Genomic DNA, 25,684 nt, shown 5'->3' on the forward strand with positions numbered 1-25,684 from the left:
CACACACACACACACACACACACACACACACACACACACACACACACTGTACATGTGAGTGGCCTGGTGGCTGTTGGTGCAGCACAGGAGCTCAGAACTAAAGAGACAGGAAGAGAGTGTATACCTGACCAGATGTGCAGATATTAAACTAATTTGCAAAAAAAAAAAAAAGTCTGCAAATTAAAATATGAATCAATGTGTTCATTAACTGGAGCTTTGGGAAGACTCTCAGAAGATCATGATCATGAAAAGAGCTGCTGGTTTTTGTTATTTTCAGGACGTATTTTCTCTCCTCCGGCCAAACGCCTTGTCAGCCTCTCGCTTTTATTATTTAGTTTTTGGGAATTCTAACAACATTTTAGTCTGGCAGTAATAAGAGAGAAGAAAAAGAAGAAGAAGAAGAAGAACAAAGCAGGTCCTATAATGTTATTGTTTATTTGGAGTTATGTGTTTCCATCAGCCTTTATTGCATCTTCTCTTTGCTGAAACATCAACTTTTCCACTGCAGACCAGAGCAAAAACTCTTTGCTACATTGAGACTTTTTTTTTTTTTAAATTCCTACCCTTTCCATTCAGCATTTTGTGATGTGAAAAATGCGCATAAACAAAAGGTTTGCAGAAGGGAGGGAGAAGAAAAGACGGACAGACAGAGAGCGAGAGCTGGGTGAGTAGAGAATGGGGAGGGTTGGCTGGATAGACACCAGGTCACCAGGCTTTATCCCTGAGCCAATCGGTCTGCAAACACTGGCTCAGCAGGATGTAGAGACACACAAACACACACACAACACAACGCACCTGTGTGTGTGTGTGTGTCAACACAGCTCAGCCTGTGATCGCAAGGAGGATTGCTCTTAATAAAAAAAGAATGAAATCAAACACTGCTCTATTGTGAAATAACTTCCCAAATACAAGTGTGTTTAACCAGTAAATCCAGTCTCATAACAGAAAACAGAGGAGTTATAAATAAAGTAAAAACTATACTGAAGTAACATTCAATCAACAATACTTTACTTTCCTGTACTCCTGTAAAAACAAATATTAGTTAAGTCACCATTAAAAAACTGGCAATCTGAGAGATAAACCGACATTTCAAAGACGCGATCAACAATGCAATCAAGTAATCCACGACAATGTATACTATAATCTGATTGCCCGCTTTTTAAATGTAATCCGGGCTATTTATTTTTTGTAATCTGATTATGTAATCCTGATTACATTTAATCAGTTACTACACAACCCTGTATCTGTCCAGCTGACTAAACAGCCCTGCAGTTGTTGAGCTGTGACAGCAGTCGTCCCCCGCTACATTCTTTGCTAAACTACAGGCTAAACACCCACTTCTACCGAAAACCACAGAAATTAAAACTGATATCAGTTATCTCATCTGACAGCAGGTAAAAACAACGAACAAGCACATTTCCTGTAATGTTACTTCTGTCTTTAATACAGACAAACTACACAATGGCTGATATCCGCATTGTGCTAGCAGCATAGAGATATGAATGGGTAAATCTCCTTGTAAACTCTAGTAATCGGGCTCCGTGGTGGAGAGCGCTGGAGAGTTGCCCTCCATAAAAAATAAATAAATAAAATAAAACACACACACTCATCTTGAAAGATCAGGGCTACGGCTTTCACAGTATAAGCTCTCTCCAACGCGAGTGCAGTTCATTTGTTCTGCTTTCCTGCCGCGGCAGTCTGACTGCTCACATTCTTATCTAATCTCTGCCACCGTAGACTGACTGCCTTATTCACTTACTGAATTATGGGTTCCACGGGCAAATGTGTGAGTGTGTGTGTGTGTGTGTTTTACTCAAGTGATTTCAAATTAGGAGGACAAGACAATAACTGTGTGTGCGTGTTTGGAAGAACGATAAAAAAGAAAATGAATGAATGCAGTGATTAGAGCGGCTCATATTGAGGAGAATATTGGCACCAGCTTCCACACTATAGGAAGTGAATGTGTATGTTTGTGACTAAAGGGCTCTGTTTTTACAGATCTGACTTCTTTTACAGCTTCAAGTGTTTATTTTTTTGTGGTAGTCACTGGACAAGTATCTTAGAGTTATGACCTTAAAGATCATTAAAATGCTGAAAATAATGCCTCATAATGTGTTTAGAAATCATATTTTAAGACTCCCATCCATCCATTTCCTGTAAAGCTTGCCCTGTTCAGAGTCACAGTGGGCCCTAGTCAGTCCCAGCATGCAGTGGGCAAGAGGCAGGTCACACTTGACAGGTTACCAGTCAATCACAGGGTTTCTGCCAATCGACCTGAGCCTGGCGGGTTCAGTTCAAAAATGAAACCACGAGCAACTGAGAGGTAAAAAGAAAAACATGTCAGCCTCCTGCTTGCAATTCCACGTTGTTGTTTTTGGGTCATTTCTGACAGCTTCAATGCGTCCCGTTTGCCCCAAAAAAAGATGACAAAAGTGTCAAACCTGTGAAACTACGACTGCAGGAACCATCATTTCTGACCCTTACATCTAAATGATATTAATGCAATGCATCAAGTTTCACTTGTGAACAAACCTCTGCTTTAGGTTTAATTCCCATTAATCTGGCGTGACTGTGTGGAGTAACCATGTCGGAAGACGATGCAGCGATGAATCATTAGAACTGGACGAGTGTCAGCTTTGGCCTATTGGTGTGACACTAGATGAAGAGCCAGAGGATCACCAAAGTCATTAATCCTTAAAGGAACATGGAGTCAGAGGATCAAATTTCATAGCAACTCACGTCATGGTTGTTAAGATATTTCCCTATAGACCAAAGTGCTGGACATGGCTTCAACATTGTCAACTGTGCGTCAGTCAACAAGTCCAAACGTTTTTACATGATACAAGAAAAGCAACAAAGCCAATGCATTTAAAAGCTGGAACCAGCAGATCTCCATTTTTACAAGATGAGTTGCACAATCATTATTTGAACAAAGTTGTTCTTTTAATAGATTTGCATATTTTTCCAACACTGGAAATATGTTGAGGTATTGCCACATGATGACGGAAGCAGTACAAGTTGACATTCAGGAAATATCATGAATTGAGTTTTAAGTTTCATTAAAAAAGTGTTTATTGTTTGGATTGCATAATCAGTGGCTACATCCCCTTCTTCTCTTCACCTCTCCCTCTCTTTGTCTTCCTCTCTGTCGTCTCTTTCCTCCTTTTCTCTTCATTCCTTTGTTTTTTTCTCTCTCGACTTCCTCATTTTATTCCGTCTGCTATGACTGAGGAAGCAGCTGTGCACCACAGACAATTACATAACTCGGTGTGTGTGTGTGTCTGTGGCAACGCAGGAAGGATGACCAGAGAGACAAGAAGAAGATGGAGTGAAGAGAGGACTTCCTGACTAACTCTCACCTGTATGTATGCACCTAACCTCATGCTTTGTGTCTACTGGTGTTTTCTTTCTTCCTCATTCTTTCCCCCACTTATTCACTCCCCCCCCATCCTTACATACAGTTACTGGGCTGTGAAATGTGAAAAACTGCAGCATGCATGGCAATTCATTATCTTGTCAAACTTCCGAAGGCCAGCTTCAGACCACGGGGAGAGAGAGAGAAAGAGTGAGAAACGCAGAGAGAACCTTAGTTGATGCAGTGGTCCTTGCAGTGGGGTTAACAGGTTACCAAAGAGAAGAGAGGAAGAGGAAACAATAGACGCTGTAGATGTGAAGCTGCACCGCCGGCTGAGCGTCTTATGGCTGTTTTGATCGACACCTTGGTTCATCTATTTGTGTAAGTAGTACTGGGTCTCATTGTTAATGTTTCAGTACAAACAAACAAGTCATGGAGAACCCAATACCCCCGCTCTGACGAGCAATTTCATTCCAAACAGGATCCTGAATGACTTTTTTCATAGATTTAGTGAATTGGCCGCAGCATTTTTTTTAAATAATTGCTTTTGAAAATCACTTTGCAATTCATTTTGGTAATCTGTATCCTGAAATTGTCAGTAAGTGGAAAATGTTGGTGATAAAAGTAATTATAATGCAGCCCAGCCACCACGAAAACATGTTGGCATTGTACGTGTTTATGTCAAATACATGACTTTCACCCAGGAGACTGCTGTGTCCTGTGTGAAACCAAAAGGAAATGTTAACTTTACGCTATGTAACCTTATGAGGCTTGTTATAGGTTGCTTAGGCACATTATTATGTATTTACGGTAGTTACGTTGTTACATAATTTTTTTGTGACATTGTTACATTATGTTGTGACATTGTTACATAACGTCGTAGGGTTACAACGCTACATTGTTACGTTACGCAACATTGTTACGTTACATAACATCCTAAGGTTACAACGTTACACTGTTACGTTATGTAACATTGTTACGGTATGTAATATTGTTGCATTACGTTATGTTACATAACATCGTAAGGTTACAACATTACAATATTACATTATGGTGTTGAGTCACGTTGTTGATTGAGTCACGTTACGTGATTGTTTTAACACAAAACATTATATTTTTTTCAAACCGTAACCACGTAATTTTGTTGCCAAAACCTAAACAATCGTTTTACGAGACAAAATCATGATACGAGTCTGATATGAAACGTATTTCTGAAACACATTTTTGGTTCAGAAATGTCGAAATGCAACGTATCCCGATGTTTGCAAAATTGTACAATGATAACATTTTTTCTGGCAACAGGGTTGCTTAGTAATAATAATAATGAATAATAAAACTCATAATCATTATCTTGTATGGTATGCCCCCTGTTGCCTGGGTCCTAATGGTAGGCTGCCTGTTACCTGCCTGCAGTATTTGAACGGGGGAAAAAGGGGCGTTTGATGTGCGGATACCCCGGTGTCCGCAGCGAGTCCGCTGTTTGACGGTGTACGATCCGGGGGCGACCTGAGTCGACTTATGAACTCACAATATGTAGACTTCCATTGCATCTTCACAAGAACCTGTGAAAACAAGAAGAAAACTATTAGCTCAACTTTCAGTTCAACAACCCAGTTCCAGTAACATTACCTCCACTGCAAAACGTTACCCAGCCTCTGCTAATAACCAACTAATGACCTCATGCCTTGAGAAGCTAGCTAAGTTACTGCTATAAATGCAATAAATAACTCCTGCGCAACCTAACCAAACACCATTTTGAAAAGCTAACGTAACGTTATCGTCAGCTAGCTTAAAACACAGCACATGCAAACACGTGTTAAAGTTATAAACTGGACCCACAGAAAATCGTTAGCATGCTAACACTCAGCTAACGTTAGCGTTTAGCTTACTTGTTGAAATAAATGCTCCCAGAATAATATCTAACGTTACAGTCAATATGGTGAGAGTACACACTCACCATTCCACTTGGTTCAAAGTTGTTGCAGAAATCCCGCAGCTCCGTCAAAGCCAGGATAGGTTTCGCGGTCGGACGCAGGACGTCACTGCGCTGCACACGGCACTAATGCTTAATCGAGTGAAATTCAAACGGGCCCCTCCCCCCCCTTACAGAAACGTAACCTACCAAGTTATCTCTGCTAAACATGATCATTGCACTCAATATTTCAGTTGATTAGTGCAAACTACTAAATAGATTTTTTAATGACACAGTTGTTTTACAAAACACGCAAGTATAAGTAATGACTACTCAAAAGTTTAATTTGAAATAAATTCGGGTTTACAGTGTTGGGTGGCCGGGCTCAGCCTTAGAGATAGGGTAAGGAGCTCGGTCATCAGGAGGGAACTTGGAGTCGAGCCGCTACTCCTTCGCGTCGAAAGGAGTCAGCTGATGTGGTTCGGGCATCTAATTAGGATGCCTCCTGGACGCCTCCCACTGGAGGTTTTCCGGGCACGTCCAACTGGGAAGAGACCCCGGGGAAGACCCAGAACATGCTGGAGAGATTACATCTCCCAGCTGGCCTGGGAACGCCTCGGGATCCCCCAGAATGAGCTGTAACATGTTGCCGGTGAGAGGGAGGTCTGGGTCGGCCTGCTTGGCCTGCTGCCACCGCGACCCGACCCCGGATAAGCGGTGGAAAATGGATGGATGGATGGAAGTCCTTTAAAAATGTTTAAGTGTAACCTATATGGCAGTATTTCCTCCCAGGCTCTGTAACATATTCAACAAGCTCCATAAGTCAATTGCTCAGGCTGAGTTGTTGTGTTATTGATGCCTCAGCTTTGACACAGAATCATGTTAGAAATACTTAACAGAGATCTGAAATGATGGGGGGCTTGTCGGGGAAATACACAACCTGAGAGTGAGCCCTGCCTGAGGGTAACGTTTTGCTTGTATTTGACCGGGGCGGGGTTTTTTAAGCAATTCTGAATTGAATGATTTAATGTGGAAAAACCAGCAATCGATTGGTGAAATTTGTGCGCGTTTCTTTTGCAGAAATACCGGGAGGATTGTACAGAAGAGCATGTGATGGTCGAATCTGCCGTAGACACAACACTTACAGCATGCACTCTTGAGAAAAAGATGCATGGCTGTATAGGTTGCAGGCTTGTCAGGCCTAATGGAGACGCCGTATATCTGTAACACCGAGCCGGTTGGTCTCGCATAGTGCTGTAACGACGCCACGGCAAATAAATCAATCAGCCTGAAAGGAACTACAGACACGCAGAGCATATAAAGCGAGGGACAAGATGAGACAGCGGCTGCGGGAGAGTCAGCCGGTTTGAAGCAGTGTGCATGCAGTGTCCATTTACTGTTTAGCATGAGTCCGTAAATGCAGATCTTTACTCACAACAAACCCATGAAAACCTAAACCTCTGCTTCAGTTTCCATCAGCGTCGACCCTTTGTTGTCACTGTCGATCTTCCCCTCTAACTCATCAGACTTTGGCAGGGCTCTGCTTTGAAATAAATGGATTATATCTAATTGGGAAGTCTGGGTTTGCCATTTTATCCTTGGACACTCCACACACACACACACACACACACACACACACACACACACACACACACCAAACACACACACACAAATCCCTAAAGCCCATCACATCATTCCAGACCTGCAAAGATGCAGCAATTATATGCAGAACATGGGCTCATACTGTCAGAGGCAACAAGGCTGGTAGACAGGTGAGAAAAGAGTGAGAAAAAGAGTGATAGAGAGAGAAAGAGAGAGAGAGAGAGAGAGAGAGACAGAGACAGAGAGAGAGTGTGTGTGTGTGTGTGTGTGTGTTTTCCACATGTTTAGCCATGATGCAAAGCAGCTGATAAAAGAAGCCAGTACAAGGAAACAAAGACCAGGAGAGTGATGCAGGGACAGACAGGGAAGATAAATGACACACTCAAATCTGGTCGTTTGTTTGTAAGTGTGTGTGTGTGTGTGTGTGTGTGTGTGTGTGTGTTTGGCTAAGTGTGTGTCTGTGTGTGTCTGTTTCTCCGTCCGTCTGACAGCAAACGGCCAATTACTGTCGAAAATAGCGGGATGAGTCCTGCCAGACCATAGCTTTCCATTAGTGCATGCCAGCCGAGCGTGTGTGTGTGTGTGTGTGGAGTGAATGAGGGGATAGAGGGAGACAGAAGGAACAAGAGTGGAAAAGATGTGGGTGCGCCTGATCTCAGTGTGTGTGTGTGTGTGTGTGTTTGTCTCTCTCCTCTCTCTGAAATTGTCCCCACTAGTGCAGATAGAATTGACAAAACAAATCTTTTCCCATCAGTTTTGGCTTTCCATCCACAATAACAGCATTTTTCACTCTGAAAAGCTGAGCTTGTAGCAAAAAAAATAAATCGCTCTCTCTGGAGTCCTCCCGTTATGTTGCGGGTCAAATTGACCCGTTTCAAACTTTGAAAATCTAGAAAAAATATTTTAAAGTACTTTTTCTGTATGAAACTTCTTCTGCTTGCCTTAATTAGTGTAATCAACGTTAAAAAAGAAGAGGTTCATATCATGTATTTGCAACCCCCCCCTGCAGGTTTATATTACAGAGATGATGCTCGGGTCAATTTGACCCGGCAGTGAAAGTGGAGGCTATAAGGGGTCAGAAGGGTCAAGTTCAGACCATTTCTGTCTTTGAAAATGTAAGACAAAGTATTTCTTACTCCCCCCACCATGTTTCACCCCATTTCACACACACACATGCACACACACACACACACACACACACACACACACACACACACACACACACACACACATTCTCACACATTCACTTTCTCACTACCCCACCTGTGCGAGAAATACAGATACTATTTGGACTTTGACGGGAAAACTCCGCCCACACTTAGCAGTGGAGGGGCGAAACATACAAAATGGTTGCTTGGGAGTCCTACCAACATTACACTCTGCAGATACGTAGAACACAGCAGCTTACTGTAGGACAACATGAGCAACAGAAACAAAAGGATGACAGCCCTGGAGGCTCTGGGGCACATCCTTGATCACAACAGTGAAATAGAGGAGGATGTGTCTGAAGATGAAGACCATCTTGAGGTCAATTCAGATTATAATGGTACCAATTATGAACCATCAGATGAGGAAACTGATATACCTGTTCCTCCAAGTGAAATTGTGAAATACAGTGGTCATCCTCACCCAATACACGTCAGCCAAGACTGTCTGCCGAAAATATTATAAAGACAGTCACTCGTGTGCTGTGTAGACACAGATACAGACAACCGCATACACACACACACACACACACACACACACCTCGTTCATTGTGTTCATCTCTTGTTAATTTTTGTAAATGTCTGTTTTTTAACACTATAAATAATTCAATACAAATCCTTATGACTCACTTGGCTTGATTTTGAGTGAGCGGGTCAATATGACCTTGAACATCAGAGGTGTCTCATCTTTATTTATCTACATCACCCCATGAAAAAAAGAAAGTTTCAAAATGTAAAAAAAAAATTTAAAAAATACATGTTATGGTAGACTAATGCAATTTATATCTAGGTTTTTCCAATATACCTAAAAGATAGTTTGAACATGTATTTTTCATGAAAACGAGTGAGTTATCCTAATTGAACTATGATCTATTTAGGGGTGAATAACTCCATTCCACTAAATACTCATTGAATTGTTAGTAATGGTGTTGGTGATGAGGTACAAACTATATTTATTAGGATTTTTTGGTTTCTGACAACTTTTGGATGATTAAACATGCACCGGGTCACATTGACCCGCAAACATCATTGCTGTACCTGAGAAACGAACATAACAGGAGGGTTAAAACCTCACGTAGTAGTTTCTACGTGTCAAATAGAGATGGGCAAATATGATGGAAATGTGTCCTTAAAGCAGTAATATTACATATATCTGCGCGTTCAATATAGACAGAGGATGTTGTTAGCCTAGCTTAGCACAAAGACTGGAAGCGAGCGGAAACTGCTAGCTTCCAACATGAGAAGGGTATAAAAAAATGGTCTTCCATCAGCTCGTCTTTACCTGTTGCATCTTGTTAGCTAGCAAGCAGCAGCCACCAGTCAAGAGCTATAAAACTAATAGCCACCATTAGCCCTTTGCTTATTAAACCAGTCTTAGCAGAATTCATTCATTTTGGGGGCAAAGTAACTCCACTTAAGGCAGACAGACACTCTTGACAATAAGCTTTTGCCAAAAAAAGTTGCCTTCTTACAAGTCCAGCAGGCCTGAAGCAAGTTAGCATTCATTAGCACAATGTGTTTCTGTCTACATGATGAAAAACAATCTCTTCTCAACTAAATCCTGATAAGAACACAAACATGCATATATACATATTTTTTAAATCATTCAACAAGACAGCTTTCAATTGGCTCCAATTACCACAAGTTGTTGCCAAGGTAACAACTAATGGGGATCCGACTGAACAAACTCTGAGACTGCACTCATGTCTTTTCAGCCACAAAACAGGTGCCGACGTAGACTTTTGGTATTAGCCTCAAAACTCTGCTGTCACTTTGCTGTCCAATCTCAAACGATACCTCACAGTGAACTCTCGTTGTGGTTGAACAGTATTCGTACTAAACTGAAACATGTACAACTGTTTTCTACAAATATAAGTGCGGATAAACTGAGTGGAATTACTTTTCCCCTCTGGTTCGACATTCCCCGTCTTCAAAAAACTACTTTTCCAGCCATTCTGTGGAATAGGAGACATGACATCAAAACCTGTCAAACTCTATGAAAGCTCTCAATCATTTAATAATGTGATTACAGACGGAGGGGAAAACGACTAAAAATAGAACAACGCGATGTATGAATTTGTGTCAGTAAGACAGTCAGGGAGGAGAGATGCAGTCTGGGCTTCATTCAGGACTATGAACACACATACACACACGGTCCAGAACTCCTTCAAATACACACGGCGAACCGAACCAACCCCGTCCCAGTGGATTTTGTCCCGTGCAGGGACAAAGACTTTGGGTGTATTGGTTTACAGAAAATTTAATAGCAAATAAAAAGGTGGCAACACACCATCACACATGCGGCTGAAGATGCCTTCCAATTAACAGCTTCCATTTCTCACGTTCAAAGGGGGGGGGGGGGGCAATTGAGGGAAAATATTTGTATCACCTGATTCTCTGTTATTAAATCCTCATCTCTTGAGTCTGAAGCCATGAGAAAAAAAAGGTGCAATTTCAATGTTTCGAACCCCTGCAGACCACATAAATGACCACGTGGTCCTATGTGGTACACATGATAAGTCAATGTCTCAGATAAAGGTTATGAGACAGACTCTCATGCTTAGTCTAGTGTATGTTCTATAGTGGGTGATGATGCATTATTCAGCAGGATGATCTGCAAACAAACGGCAGCAGATGTGGATATATTATTTAAGAACAAGTCACTTGCTATTAAGCATGCGTCCATCTTCCACGGCCTGTGTGTGTGTGTGAGAGAGAAATCCAAACACATCAGGCTGTCACACTGGTCTATCAGTGATCAGATCAGTGGCACTATAAAACACTGCATTCTCCATCATGAGCTCAGACTGCAAAACAAAAATCACTCCACTTTCACCTTCAAGCAGCTCTAACTCAGAGTCTCAACTGTCAATCAAGTCTATCCTCGTTCTCTTTTAAACTCTACAACCCGCTCAAACTTTCGATTGTCACATTTAAAAAATATAAAGGTAAAATATTCACCAAATAAGTAACTTAACAGCTCAATTTGATTATCATTAGACCAACAGGAAGTCCCTAAAATGATGCTCTCTTAAAGAAAGCTACAAGAGAATCACAGCATTTCATATTACCAATATGCATGGGATTAGTAAGTGGTTAAACAGCTGGAATTTATGCTTTACAGACCAATTTGAAATAGTAGGTACCAACATCCTCCTTTAGGGCAAAACTAGAGGAAAATCGGTATTTGCGGCTACCTGCGTTTTAGAGTTTGTTTTTCCCCAAGCAACGTTAAAACGCCTTTTTTAGGGTTTAATCCACATCTGAATATCATCATTGGGGATTTCACGGGACAACAGCGTCACCTTCCTGCTTTTACATTATTGATGAAATGGTTTGGTTAACCTTTAAGTGTGGTCAAGGTACCGTTCGTTTGTAGTAGGGGGGCGTGTGCGTAAATGTTAAGATGGTTCGAACGTTTTTACGCATTTTTTAAAAACAAAATGCCGTTTTTTCCATTAGTGGCATTAGTGCGTAAAGCTCTGTCTGTATCATTTCCCTCCTCCTCCTCCTCACCTACTCGCTCTCACTGTGTGTGTATGTGTGTTTTCTCCTGTCAGCGGACCTCGCCGTGTTCCATGTGATAGAAAAAAAAACGCAACTACACGGGGCTGCTGCTGCCGCCGCTCCGGAGCGCTCTGGTGATGCAAAACACTATACAAACACACACACACACACACGCACGCACACACAAACACCAACCAGCGCACACATAGTATTTTATCCCGGTTTCTAACCCCTCCAATTTCCCGGAAAAATAAGAGAAAAACGCATCATCTCTGACCTGCTGCCAGTTCTCCTCCAGGGAAGGCATCGCGGAGAAATAACCAGTGTCATGAACGAGTTGGAGTTCCTGGAAAATACTGTAATTCGCCAACACATCCATGCTTGATGCAAAAAAAAACAAAGCAAAAAAAACAAACAGGAAAAAGTCGGTACAGAAGTCCGGAATCCAAACGATTAAAAACGCACTTCTTCTGTCCTCCTTCTTCTCAGACTTGTCAGGTTGAAAAGAAAAAAAACAAATGCTGGGAGACAACAAATCCAAGCTGGTGCAGATGAGCGCACCTGAGCACTTTTATTTATAAAAAAAAAAAAAAAAAAAAGCTCGCAGGAAAGAAAGTAGTTGATTATTTTATCTTTTTTCAACGCTATCCCCTCTCCTCTCTGCTCGCTCCGTCACGCCTCTCTCCTCGGTCCGCGCTCGGAGGGGGGGTGGGGGGGAGGGTGGCAGATCTATTTCCGCATTGCCAGATTGCCAGTCGGTCTCCGTGCGAGCTGCCAGGTTGCCAGGTTTGCTTCCACCAGCAGCAGACTGGACCGCGCTGCAATCCAGGCGACCGGCGCGCGCGAGAGAGAGAGAGCAAGAGAGTGAGTGAGTGAGAGAGAAGGGAGGAGCGGGAGGGAGGCAGGGAGGCAGGGGAGGGGGAGGAGCCACCTGTCAGTCAATTTCATGCGTGACCTAATAAGGTAAATAGGGTTGATGATGTCACTGGCGTCCAATTAAGGAGGTGCTGAGACTGAGGGAGAGGGCGTGGCTGTATGGGAGGCGGGGAGCGCTATTGGCTGCGGGAGCCTGTCAGTCCGGACCTAGATGGCGGTGATGGGGGTGAGTTATTTTTAGAGGCCTATATAAAACCATACAGCATTCCTCTCCCAGTCATTACAGGCAGCACGGGCAGAGAGGAGAGAAACCGCGAGCTCCTGAAGCTGCCGCTGCTGCGAGGAAACGGCGGCCAAAAAAGACTTAAACATGTGTGTGAACGTGCAGAAAAAAAGCAGCAGCTGAGCATCAGCAGTGATGTTGGAGATGAGAAGTTTTGATTATTTTTTTCTGAGTTGTGATGGCTGCAACACAGAGACTCCTCCAAGTGGTTTCCATGCTGGTGATGTCCCGCACAGGAGAGCAGGGACGCGGTGGATGGAAGAGCTCAACGCCATCCTCTCACCTCCTCTTATCTGGAGGACCAATGGCATGCTTTTGATGCCACGCTATCAATATAAAGGCCTATCACTGTTGCCAAGCATCACTGTATGAACTGACACACATGCCACGTGCTAATGGTCAGTGGTGGAGGAAGAGTTCAGATTTTCTTTACTTGTGCCACACTGCGAGTAAAAGCAATCCAAAGTTCTACTTGAGTACACATAAGTAGATGTACTCAGTTACTTTGTACCTGTGCTATTGATGCAAGAAATGACACAAGATGTGCAAACTGGCGAAAGAAACAGGATACGTACTCAATGTAATAACGTAGTAAATAAGAAAAAACGTGTCAGTCAGGAGCCATCATTGTTCCAAACGTTTAACATTTGGGTGATGCCTTCCCAAATTATTTTATTTTCAGATACGTACACAACTTTCAGTTAAAAAAAAGTGTCAGCACTGTGTTTTATGATGATCCACTGCTGACATCATAGCCACCTCCAGCTTTATGACGACACTCATGTGACTTACAGCAGTCGTTGGAAATAAATTAGCAGAATTTCTTCCATGGTTTTTTATCCGACATTTATATCTGCAGTACACTTTTGAGCCACATGAGGGAGCCTGATTGTTCGTAATGTTCTGATAATTGTAGCCTACTTATAACGTTGGATAAAATATGAGAGACTAGCGTATTCAGTTTGTTATGAGATAATCTGTAAACTCTCCCTAAATGCATTCATTTATTCTCATTAATAAAGTATTCACTATATGTATAGGTTTACAATAAGTTAATATGTTGTGATTTATCAAAAGTATATCTCTTCAAATGTCTGGTTTACCTATTCAAGATAAAGTTAGGTGATGCGGAAATGGCAGCAAAAGACGGTCAGAAAGGTTCACGGTTCACAGCAGAGATGCGGGGGCTAACCAAAATATCATGCTTTAGCTAATAGACAACAACTTGCCCAAATCTCCAGGTGAAATTTGAATTTAGTATTATGTTTAGCACGTGCTGAGCTTTATTCGGTTGTATCAAATGTAATTATTGGTTTCACGAGCACCAAAGTAAAAGAAAATTCACGTATCAAACTTGCCATTATGTCAAACAACTCGGGGCGAAGACACATAATTAAGTGTTTAAAATGGGATTCATCTGACATAATTTTGACTTAAACATCCTCATCTTAAGTGATTTTGTAAAAAAATTGATGATTACTGATACAAAATATTTTACTCCTCTGCTAGTGTAAGTTTTACTTCTTTACAAAAGAAGAATGAAGTGTCTTGAAATGAAATTAATTATATCATAAAAAAGTTGATCTCACTCCAGTTTTCTAGTTTTGGGGCATTTGGTTTGGTGTTTTGGGGATTTCTATACCTCAGTATACGATTTTAGATTCTGATAGCTGTATGTTGATGCTGTAAATTACTGTTGGTTTAGATAATGGGTTTAGAACCAGTACATTCTTACTCGATAACTGTATTTCTCTGCACACATTAATTCCCTCATGCCTCTGTGATTCTATCATCCCTGTACTGTTCACTTTCATATTCTTTCCAGTCCCTGTTGCTTTTTTGCCCTCTTTTCTTCAAATTTCCTTGCATACTTCATCTGTTCCTTTTACAGTTAAAAAAAAAAGAATTTGTTTTTCCTGAAACCTGCCTCCACCCTGGACACTGTTAGTGTGACTGACACGAACCAAGCTACTCTTACAAATTACATTAATTGGATTAATGAGGATGCAATAATTAAAAGGTCAAAATTCATCACTGGAATGGTATGACCCGGAGAGCGATGCTTTCTGGCACGTTGAAAAAAATAGCTTCTACTGATAGAGGTGGTGTTATAAGGTCAAAATGAACTACATGTAAAATATGTGCTATTAATCCATCTACGCTTACACCTTTCCGTCTCTTATGTAACAGCCGCATGATGTGTCGCCCACACTGACAATTTGCGTGCTAGTGAGTTAACACTTGCTTTGTGTTGTTGTCTGCTCGAGCTTCTTCTCTCTCTCTCTGAGCTTCTTCTTCGTGTGTCTCGTCCCCCGGGGGGGGGGGGGGGGGGGATTGCTGCCGGTCTCTGAGGACAGCAAGGGCCAGATGGCTTCTAGATCGGCTGTTTCAGGGCATTTTCCCTATTGATTTCTACAGCTTAGTCTGCCACTGGAAGAACAGAGGAAGGGAGAGAGGAAGGAGGAGGGAGCCAGGAAGGAGATGGCGAAAGTGTACATGTGTGTGTGTTGTGGGGGTGGGGTTTTGGTGAAGTACAGATCAATAATACAAGTGCCCATGAGAGGCCCTTAACAGACTCACATGCAACATCTTTGTGATATTCAACATTAAAGTATAAAACAATCATGATCATGCTTTATTCTCATAATTGCAGGTCCACAACAGCCTCCTAGTATTACAACTACTACTTATTCTATTTATTGTACTACCTCCCACTACTGATCCCATTATTTATTTTTATGGCTGTATCTTTTTTTATTGTGTAGAAAAGGGAGTACAAAACAACTTCAGACAATTACATAAACACATATACGAGCCAAAAAATTATACAAAGTCAGACAGGGACAAGAACAAAGGGAACATAAGGACACAGAGGAAAATAACATAGGTTTAGACTGAGGAGTATAACAGTGAGAGGTGGAGGTCCAGCAAAATGTATATAAGTGTATGTGTGTGTATGTGCGTTTGTGTCACGGGGTGTGGCGGAGGACTCAATTGCAGACCAGACCAGAAGTAGAGTGAAGCAGGTATTTAATGAAAATGTGAAAACAGAACAGAAAACTTACAGGAACATAACAGGGAATCCACGGACGAGACAAGAGACGAGGAGGGAAATCTAGCAGGACGAGGCGGGGCAGGGCAGGGCAAGGCAGGGCGAGGCAGGCAGACGGGGAAACCCGGGAACAGGACGAGCCAAACGGGCGGGTAGACATGAAAATGATCTGGCAGTGTGACTGGGGTTTAAATAGTGATGCAGCAGAGTGAGCAGGTAAGAGTAATGAGCCGACGAGGTGGGTGTGACTGGCAGGTGCACTGAATAAACGGATTAGGTGAGTGAGAGATGGAAAAAAACAGGATAATGGTGGCAGAGCTGTGACAGTTTGTGTCCATTTATGTGTGATCCATTTGATGGGTGAGTATGGTGTGTCGATTGAGGTTAGGTAATAATATGGGATATATTTAAATCTACACAAAAATACACAAATACAGTACATGTACACAAATATCCCTATATATATATATATACAGTATATACAGTATATATATATAATGGTTCACAAAATTCTTGGTTCGGTTCAATACAATACAGTGGTGCCACGGTTCGGTACGTTTCAGTAGGTTTTCAATACAGCAAATAACTAGAAATGCCAAATCCTCGCTGGTGAGACCAGTGTTGGCGACTTTCTCGCTAAATCTGGCGACTTTCCAAACCTTCATACAGCCTGCGTTTTCCACTCCAAAGTAGGGTCTCATACCCGTGGCTATAAATATAACAATTGCGTGGCGATTGCTATAGCCCTGTTCGAATCGATAGGGAGTAGCTACCTAAACGCTGCAGGGAGAGTTTGTAGCATGTGTGCTGCTGTTGGTTTTCCTGCTAATCTAGTTTAGCGCAGCGTGCCTCTCCCTGAACAAACGTGGCTCACCAGAGTACAATGTTGTTCTTCCGTGGTGGGAGTGTCAGACAGCATGCTGCCTGTTACGGCGGGTGGTTTGCCTTGTGTATTTGGACTTCCTTAATTTTTTGTTTGCTCATTAAATCACCATAAAATATCCTTCTGCTCCAGTGTCTCTCTGCATTTGGGTCCATCCCCTACTACCAGTTTTTCCCACACCCTGACACTAACCCTACCACCACTACTACTACAACTACTACTCCTACCACAACTCCTGCTGGTGCTACACCTGGTCCTCCTATGTCTGGTCATAGTCTTCCTCCTCCTCTTCCTACTACTGCTGGTCGTCCTCCTCCCAGTCCTAGCCCATATTCTCCTACCATTCCTCCTCCTGCTCCTCCCACCTCTGCCTCCTCCTATAGCCCTTCTCGTCCTACCATTCCTAGTCCTAGTCTCCATCCTCCTTCTCACTCTACTACTAGTAATACTGCAAGTACTCCACCTACTACTACTTTCACCATTACCAGTACTACAACTGACCCGTTTTCTGTTGTTATTGCCATACAATTATGAATGCTAAGATGACAACAGTGACTACTGCTACAGTAACACTACGGCTACTAGCATTATTACCTGTACTCTTACTTCTGCTACTACCATTACCACTACTAAAACCGCCTCTTTCACCCATTTTTTCTACTATAACTACGACTGTGGTTATTATCAATACCATTCATATATCATTATTAGTACTATAACCAGCACCTACATCCACTCTATATTGTTCTTTGACCCTGAACTCGGATTTCTTTTTCTTCCCCTTTCTTTTTCGTCCCCTCTGTTGTTGCAAATCAAGATGGAGATAACTTATTAAAAAGACACAAAGAGGATTAAAAGAACAGAGCAAAGGTAGTGAAAGAATTTCACAGTAAAATGGATAAAGTAATTCCATGTTTTCAGTTTCTGGCTAAAAACCAGAAACACCATAAGAGGAGAAAATATAAAACCAGAGTGTGTGTGTGTGTGCGTGTCTTTCTCTATCACACAACCTTTTAAAATCTGGGCATCGCTGCCCACTCAGTGTTGTAATCGTATTATTGTGTTGTTTTGGCACGGAGACGGACTGGAGGGGAGAACGAGAAAAAAGATTCCATCATCTAATCAGGGCTCAAACCTCAGGATACTAAACTAGAAATTAGGATTACTATTGAAGAACAGCATGTCTACTGTTAATTTTTTTATGAATCAAACAAATCTTTAGTGGTGTTATCTTTTATATGGTTAATATAGAACCATATATATACACATGGTAAAAAAAACTGCAGTGAAGTGAAATTGTACGTACACAAAGTCAACACAAAGATAAGGCCATACAAATGTAAAATAATCCTGGGGGGGGATGAAGTAAACTCATAAACATCCTGCAGTTTTTAAGAGCACACCATTTGTGTTTGCGCACACAATCGTTATATCTTTGCTTCAGTCACTCAAACCAACCCTTATCCTGCTTTTGAGAATTACGCTGGCTCTGTTCCTCAGAAACAAACAGGGAAACCGAGGCATGTAAACATCTTATCCAGGTTTCTGATCACTGTCTGCTGCAGTATCTGTGCAGGTGCAACTAGAATCCGTCTTTTTTTTAATCTTCAGACTCGTATAACTGCACACCCTCGAGCCTTCTTCAGCTCCAACTGGCTGCTGTGGAGTCCCGTTCTTTGTGAATCTTTCACTCACTCGCATTCTATTTCAATTATTTCTTTCCTGAGAAATCCAACAGTTGGAAAGAGGTGTTGTAATATGTGAGAGGCTGACTGAAGACATCCAAGGCATTCTGAGGGTTTTGTAGTCAAGATGGTGGCAGACATCGACGACAACAAGACATTTTCATGCTCTACTCCAACTTGAGTTTATTAAAACCTTAATCACCCGACATGTGACAACTATTTCCATCAACATGCACATTTTTCTTTCTGACACAGACGCTCATTTAGCGTTTGTTTATGCGACGCACCCACCAGCGGCATTGCAGGTAGAGCAACTGACTTAGTATAAAAAGGAAAATAGACCTGGACAGGTCAAACAAACAGGACTTTCGTCTAGGAGACCGCTGTTCGTGTCTTGCGCGAAACTAAAAGTACAGTTGACATCTTGCAACGTGCCTCATGCAACGGTTCGCTTGGTATCTTACGAAAAAGATATTCCTCATTTTTTCCGGCAACACATGTAAGTCTCCGCTTATTACATGCATACGGTCTTTTTAAAATAAACTTTCCTCGTCACAGGAAAGAGATTTTTGTGGTCGTTATAGTTCCTGATTGATGATCACATTGATTACATACGATTTGCTTGCGTGAGGTATCTATGAATTACAGAGCATTCAGTTTTTTGTAGGTATAGCTACGAACGCTGGATGTGAACAGGCTGCATTTTGTCAGTCGAGTTGACGTCAACCAAGTTCTTTTCCTAAGTGGTTTTGTTGTCTTCCTGTGAAGACGGAAGCTTTGTTTTGATACGACACTATGCATGTTACAAGCGTTTATTGACACGTGCAAATCTAACGCCTTGGGGAAACCTAGAGCGTCAAACTTTGACGCTTAGGGCCACTGACCAAGCTGCTGTTATTTGTCTCATTGCTGTGAGAATGTGTTGCCGGTGTTGACCATCCCGATTATAAAAAGGACATGTTTAAAAATGTTCTTGATGAAAAAAACAACACGCAGCATCTGAAAGAAAAGGTCAACAATTAGCGTCCTTTACTTAAGCCCGAGCGCCCCCCCTGTTTGGGGGCTGTGGAGAAAGTTTAGCATATACTGTCGGAAAAAATGCACCGCTGTGGTATTTTATGCAATACACACACAATATACAAAAGAAAGCAGACACTCCACAGATTCCGGACATATACATCAAATCCAGCTACAATAAAGCATCAGCGAGATATGAGCCAAAGAACACAGACAAAAGAAATCGCTTCATCAAACGATACCTTTGCTGTTTTTCATCGATATGTTTATTTTCCTGGTAATTCCAGACTGAAATACGGTAGACCTACGTCCTGTGTTACACTAAAATCATTCCGGGCATTTCTACGTTGCTGTGAGTCCAAGCAGGAAGTCTGAGAATCGCCTTGCGTCACAACCAGCATGTCTCACAGGACGGCGCCCTGCTGATTCCGATTGGCTAACAGTGCTGTCAATCTCATTTTGGTCGGTTTAGCTAAATTCTATTGGCTCTAACGCTTCAAATGAGGTGTCAATCACTGAAATCGACCAATGGATTGCTGAGATAGAGCCCTGCGTACTCACAGGGGGCTGACATCGAGAACAACTCCAGCACACAGAGAGGACTCAGAGAGGATTCTGGCTTTCAAATTAAAGCAAAAACTGCTGTATTTGGATGTATTGAACACCATTAGTGATATACAATTGAAATATATAGTTTGGTACATGAGAAAATTCAAATGGCACAGATGGTGCCAAAATGACCATTTTGGAGACCTTGCCTGAACTCTCTGTACTAAAACCTCTCTAATTTTGTTCTGCTTCACTTTATCAAAGTCAAACTTTGCAGAGAGACTGTTCACATATCGTGCTATGATTTGGGAGAGGTTTAGACCTGCAGCTGCATCATTCCAAAGATATAATAATCCTGTAAGGGTTTTTATTTTTAGGTGGACCTGAAACTTTTCAATTTGTTCTGTGTCCCATTTTCATTTACTCTTAACCAGTAACATAGATACTAATATTTACACATCTGAACAAATCTCACAAGTGTTCCCTTTATTATACCACCAAAATTATTGAAATAGACGTTGGGTCTATTGGGTATGCAATTTTCGAGCAGAGCCCTAAAAAATAGGTCCGTTTTGAACAGGTTTTAACTAAGCACACTGTGAGCTTAGTTACCCAGCGTTGGTCTTTCGGGCTTGGGATATAACTGCATACAACTATATTCAATAATGAGAAAAACTCAGGGCATATTTCAAGTCAGAGCTTGCATAAAAAAAGTTTTTAAGGCAGAAAACTGGAGCAACTGAGCAGAGAGGGACCCTGAGGCGGGCCTGAGGCCTGAGCCGTCTCCTGCCTCCAGAGAACTACATCACAAACACAAAGTCCTCCTCCCTGCTGAGCGGAACGCACAAAACCCTGAGTCAAGGTGGACGACGCACTGAACAACACATAGACCTGATGTCCCACTGGCCCCGACCGGAGGAGACGACACAGACACCTGTTTCTGCTGTGAGAGTCACAGCTGGATTACTGAGCAGGGCGTCAGGATGTAGCGGGAAGTGTCGGTCTGCCCAAATGAACCAGAGGTGAAACCACAAGCTCTGAACCATGAGCAACATGTTGGACCAAAGACCTAAAAAAAATAAAGCGCAGGAACAATTCTGCACGCAGCACAGTAACAGCTTTGAAATACAACAGAAATATAGCGTTCAGTGGGGCTGGTTATAATAGTAAAATACATCCCTGTGAATTTTCAATGCATTGAACAAGGTCTTTATTTTGAGGGTTTGTTTTCACCTTCTTGTATTGGTTAAATCAGGGCCAGAGATTGGTGTGTAGGTCATGACTGACAAATTTTTACAAAAGTTTAATATTACATGTTAGTTTTTATTCAGTTCAAACACACACAATGCAACACCTGCCCTCCTACCACTAAATAGAACACATTCCCATCCTCCACGTTCCAAACATGTAGCTGTGATATTTCCTGTCTGCTCCCCTCCTCCTCTCATGTCTGTGATATTTTTAATAATGGAAGGGAAGAAGCAATATATCCTCGAGCTGAGGGAGCGATAAAGGGTTAAGCATATTCTGCAGCTAATTGCGCTTTCTGGTTTTTAATAAAGAAAACATACACACCTGCAGGCCTTTGTGTGTGTGCGTGTGTGTGTGTGTTTTCAAACCAGCACCAGCATGAGCAAGTAGTTGAAAAATTAAATACCTTTTGGCTTTGTGTATTTGCGGAAACTTGTACTGTGTGTGTGTGTGTGTGTGCTGGAGCAATGACAATCAGTTTCTGGCAATTAGGGAACCGTTTTCTGCAACTAGTAATTGTGTACGTAATCAATTAGCTCAAATAGTATTTTTTTTTAACTAATTAGTCTTTTAGTCTATAAAATGCTAAGAAGATTGTGAAAAATGTCTCGGCATTCTCAACCGTTTTTTCCCAACCAACAGTCCAAAACACAAATTAATTCAATTTGCAATGACAAAAATGAGGAAAAGAGCAAATCCTTACATTTCAGAAGCTGGAACATTTGGAACACTGTTGTCTTGTTTTCTCTTTTTGGTGTTGTTGTTAAAGAACCAGTGTGTATGATTTCATGGCATCTAGCAGTGAGGTTGCAGATTGCACATGGCGGTGCAACATGGCGGACTCTGTGGAAGAGGACCTGGTCCCAATGTGAAAGGATTTAAAGCAACTCATTGCACTCTAATGAAAACATAGTTATGACTATTCCACTAACTTTTCCCCAGAACTAGTTGTTTTTTAAGGTTAATTTATGCCATTTACGGCGTCAACCGTCACTTTAAATTAATTTTATAGAATTTTTTAATAATGTAATGTTTTCAGGCAAGAAAGTAAACATTTGGATTCCCAATATGTGGTCAGTTTATCCAAATAACGCCCATTGGAAATGTTTTGCTACGATTTCGGAGATGTGACGGAGGCGGGCGCGGTGCCTTAAAACCGTACCGGCCGAAGTAGTCACTGACAAAAACCTTTGTGTAAAAAAACAGCTGTTGCTTTTTAATAAATAATAATTTGCCTAATCTTCGTGGATGAAAAGTCACAGGGAACACAGCTAACGTCTATTTTTGACCGACCCTCACCTGTCTATTCGCGGTCCCACGACGTGTTTACATAGAAAAATCTGGTTCCACAAATTTTTGTCACATGATACAAATGTAGTCTATGTTCAATACGTAAGTAATTTACTTAAACAAAGTGTATTTTTTGTTCTGTTACTGCCATATAACCAATATGTATCATGTATCCACTGTACAAGCAGGATTTATTGGGAATAAATATTCTTATAAATGATGGACAACTATAAGAGTCAATAAGTAGTAATAGTATTTTATTAAATATACACATAATAAATCAACAACTACACAAATCAGGGTTTGTCAACTTCATCAATCCAATTCTTATTCTCTATTACTGCTGCTAGAGAGAACGAGTCATTCAAGACTTCAGTTGCAGAAATATAAATGTGTTGGTCTTCATCCTAGTCTCTGTGTGAATGGTAGGAATGTAGCTCTGTAGCTGCAAATTCACCTCAAAGGAATCCTGAGAAACAATGACGGTGAAAGGCAAGTGTGGTAAAGGAAAAGCAATAGAACCGTCTGTTGACTGGTTGAAGAGCCTGTAGAGACATTATGTTCTTTATAAAGCCGTCAAACAAAAAGGCTGCTGCCTCTCCCTTCCTCCCGTCATCACAATGACCTTCGTTTGATGACTGGTCCTCGACCGGGAAGTGGATGTTTATAGAAACCAGACATATACCGCCACACAACATCCTCATCCCTACACTGCCACGCCGCACTGGCCAATAATCTGCCTCAGGCTCCAGGGTTTTGTGATTGACACAACCGAATAAATCTTCTCGTTTGGATACACTGTGACGGTAATTAATTACCAGGCAATTGTGTCTAACATATTAATTTAGAGGAGATTATACAATGCATTAGCCCGGCACTTATTAAGCGTGGTTATGTACGCTTGCGTTTGTGTATTGAAAGCGCACAAGCGGAAAATTCAGTCCAATTTGCCACGCTTGGCTCCCGTTAACACATTGCTGTGTCTCTCGAAACCCTCCTTCCTTCCTCACGTCCTGTTCTCTCCTTCGCCAAATTATGGAAATAATGTTCTGCTCATTTTTAAAATCATATTACAACCAGACAGTATACACAGACACACAACAAGGGCTGTTATGATATCAATATTTTTATCACACGATTATCATGGCCAAAATGATTGTGATATCGATCGATAATTGGAAAAAAAAGTACAAAAATATTTCGTTTTACATGCCAGCTTAGGCTATACAGTTCAATGTCCAATTGTTTATTTGTAGCGTTTATTGTTAAGAAGACCCCTCTACATATCTGCTAACGAGATTGCTAATATATTGACATTAGTTTCCTAAAAGATATTTTACCTGCAATTTGATGTTTTTTTTGTCAATAACGTAAGTTCAGTAAAGCTGGGCGGACACTGTGTTTTTATTGACCTTGTACGTTGCGTAAACTCACACTACGTGTTTTAATTGGCCTTTTTTTCTTTTTACAGTTTACAGAGGATTGCTTGAATGTTGATTGTGAAATTGCACAGACTTCAAGACAGCCGACCAGAGTTTCCGATACTGATCCGTTTAGCCAGTGGCCATATCATTGGTCGTCCATGCAGTTAGCCAGGCGTCAGTTAGTCAGGGGGGGACAAGAAAAAGGGTTCAAACCTCAGACTGTATACAAGAAGTGGATGCAGTCACCATGACCTCACCCATTGTTTTGTTGACTGCCGTTTTGAAGCCTCAAGTTTGGTATTTTGGCCGTCGCCATCTTGAATTTTGGTCGTCACCATCTATTTCTTTTTGGAACCTGTGAAGTGACCATATTTAGACTGCGGAGGAATGATGCAGACACGCCGATTACAGCTCTGGTATTGGCAGAGACCTGTCAATCACAGTAAGCCCGCCCTAAAGCATACCCTGCTTTATGATCCATTTTACTCTAAATGGGATACACTGCAATGCTGGACTGTCCCTGTAAAGTGAGAGACAGGTGGTGGAATTGGGTTGTAAATGAACGTTTTTGACCCATTTTTTCCACATCACCTTATATCATCTTGAATAAACCAGGCATTTTAAAGATAGGTTTGATAAATCACAACTTGTTTTAAGCATGTGGAACACAGACACATGTTAAATACTTGAAAGAGACCCATGCGCGCAGCCTTAAAAGTGATATCTCTCAGCGATTGTGAGCAGGCTTTCACCAGCCCCGCGAGCTGCACATGTAATGAACCTGCTGCAAGATAACGGTTATCACACAGTGCGCAAGAGCCTTTAGTATTCCGGGCACAGCACTGACCCAACAATACCATCCTCTCTGGCCTCTGTGTGCCTCAAAGAATAAAGCCACGTCGTGTGATGTGTGAGAAGTGGTGCTGAGGTCTGGTGCTCTTCTAAAACCACCGAGCTGCCATTCTGCTTGGTTTTCATGTTGACTTCAAAACAACTGACAAACAAATGAAGGTATAATTGGAGCCTCTGCTCACGCTGAGAGACGACTGCTGCATCACGGAATAGATTAGCTGTTTGCAGGCTGTTGCTATGGTGTTATACTCTACTGGGATGTGTGTGAGGGTGTGTTTAGTGTTTGGTGTGTGTGTGTTGCCTACAATGGAGCTGAATGCTTGTCGTTTCCCAGAGTACTCATCTGTGTCTATGTGCTCTAATGTTGGTGCATTTCTCTGTGTTATCTTTTTGGATGAATATGAGTGTGAGTTTTGTCGGTCTGTGTGTGTGTGTGTGTGTGTATGTGTGAGTCCCTGGTGTGCTGCTGGTAAAGCGTGGCGTGTTGCTCTAACAGGCTTGTCCTCCATTAGTGGCTCAGTACTGGGCTTAAAACTGTGGGGGAGGAGAGAGGAGGGAAGATAGATGGACACACACACACTTAAAATTCTACTTGGATGGAGCTTAAAAATCACATTGGGGCAATATGGAGCTCACTGCAGTTGAGCTTTGCTGTTAGCTTTTCCTCGTGTTTGCAGGTGATCGACTAATCAAATGCGCAAACAAACATTAACTCTGTCATGATACGAAGACAAGTGGTATATTTAAGGTGATGAAGTCAAACCTTCTGTAGACTTGGTATGTACAAAGTACCTGTACCTTAAAATGTATTGCTGTTTTTTTGAGGAGTTTTCAAGACATTTTTTACTAGGATTTAGACATAATTATCTTGGGATGGATCCGAGTTACAAGTTTGTTTAGCCGCAGAGAAACAAATGAGCGTTGTCTCTAATCTGTAAGCT

At 41.7% G+C, this 25,684-nt stretch overlaps 1 protein-coding gene across 6 annotated transcripts in view; it reads right to left on the reverse strand.

Annotated features, from left to right (window-relative positions):
• Positions 1 to 12,405, reverse strand: part of klf7b (Kruppel like factor 7b) — a 141,448-nt gene extending 129,043 nt beyond the window's left edge. For 2 of the 6 annotated variants that reach the window (XR_004213557.1, XM_031870141.1), the window contains exon 1: positions 11,859 to 12,405. Coding sequence is in view for 4 of the 6 variants with exons in the window: in XM_031870141.1 (XP_031726001.1) it covers positions 11,859 to 11,960 (102 nt within the window). In the remaining 2 variants the exon portion in view is untranslated. The remainder of the gene's footprint in view (positions 1 to 11,858) is intronic. The other 4 variants (XR_004213558.1, XM_031870144.1, XM_031870143.1 and 1 more) reach the window with 2 other exon arrangements.
• Positions 12,406 to 25,684: the final 13,279 nt, after the last annotated feature.

Source organism: Anarrhichthys ocellatus, unplaced genomic scaffold (assembly GCF_004355925.1).
Source record: "Anarrhichthys ocellatus isolate YVR2014 unplaced genomic scaffold, GSC_Weel_1.0 scaffold51, whole genome shotgun sequence".
Lineage (NCBI taxonomy): Eukaryota > Metazoa > Chordata > Actinopteri > Perciformes > Anarhichadidae > Anarrhichthys > Anarrhichthys ocellatus.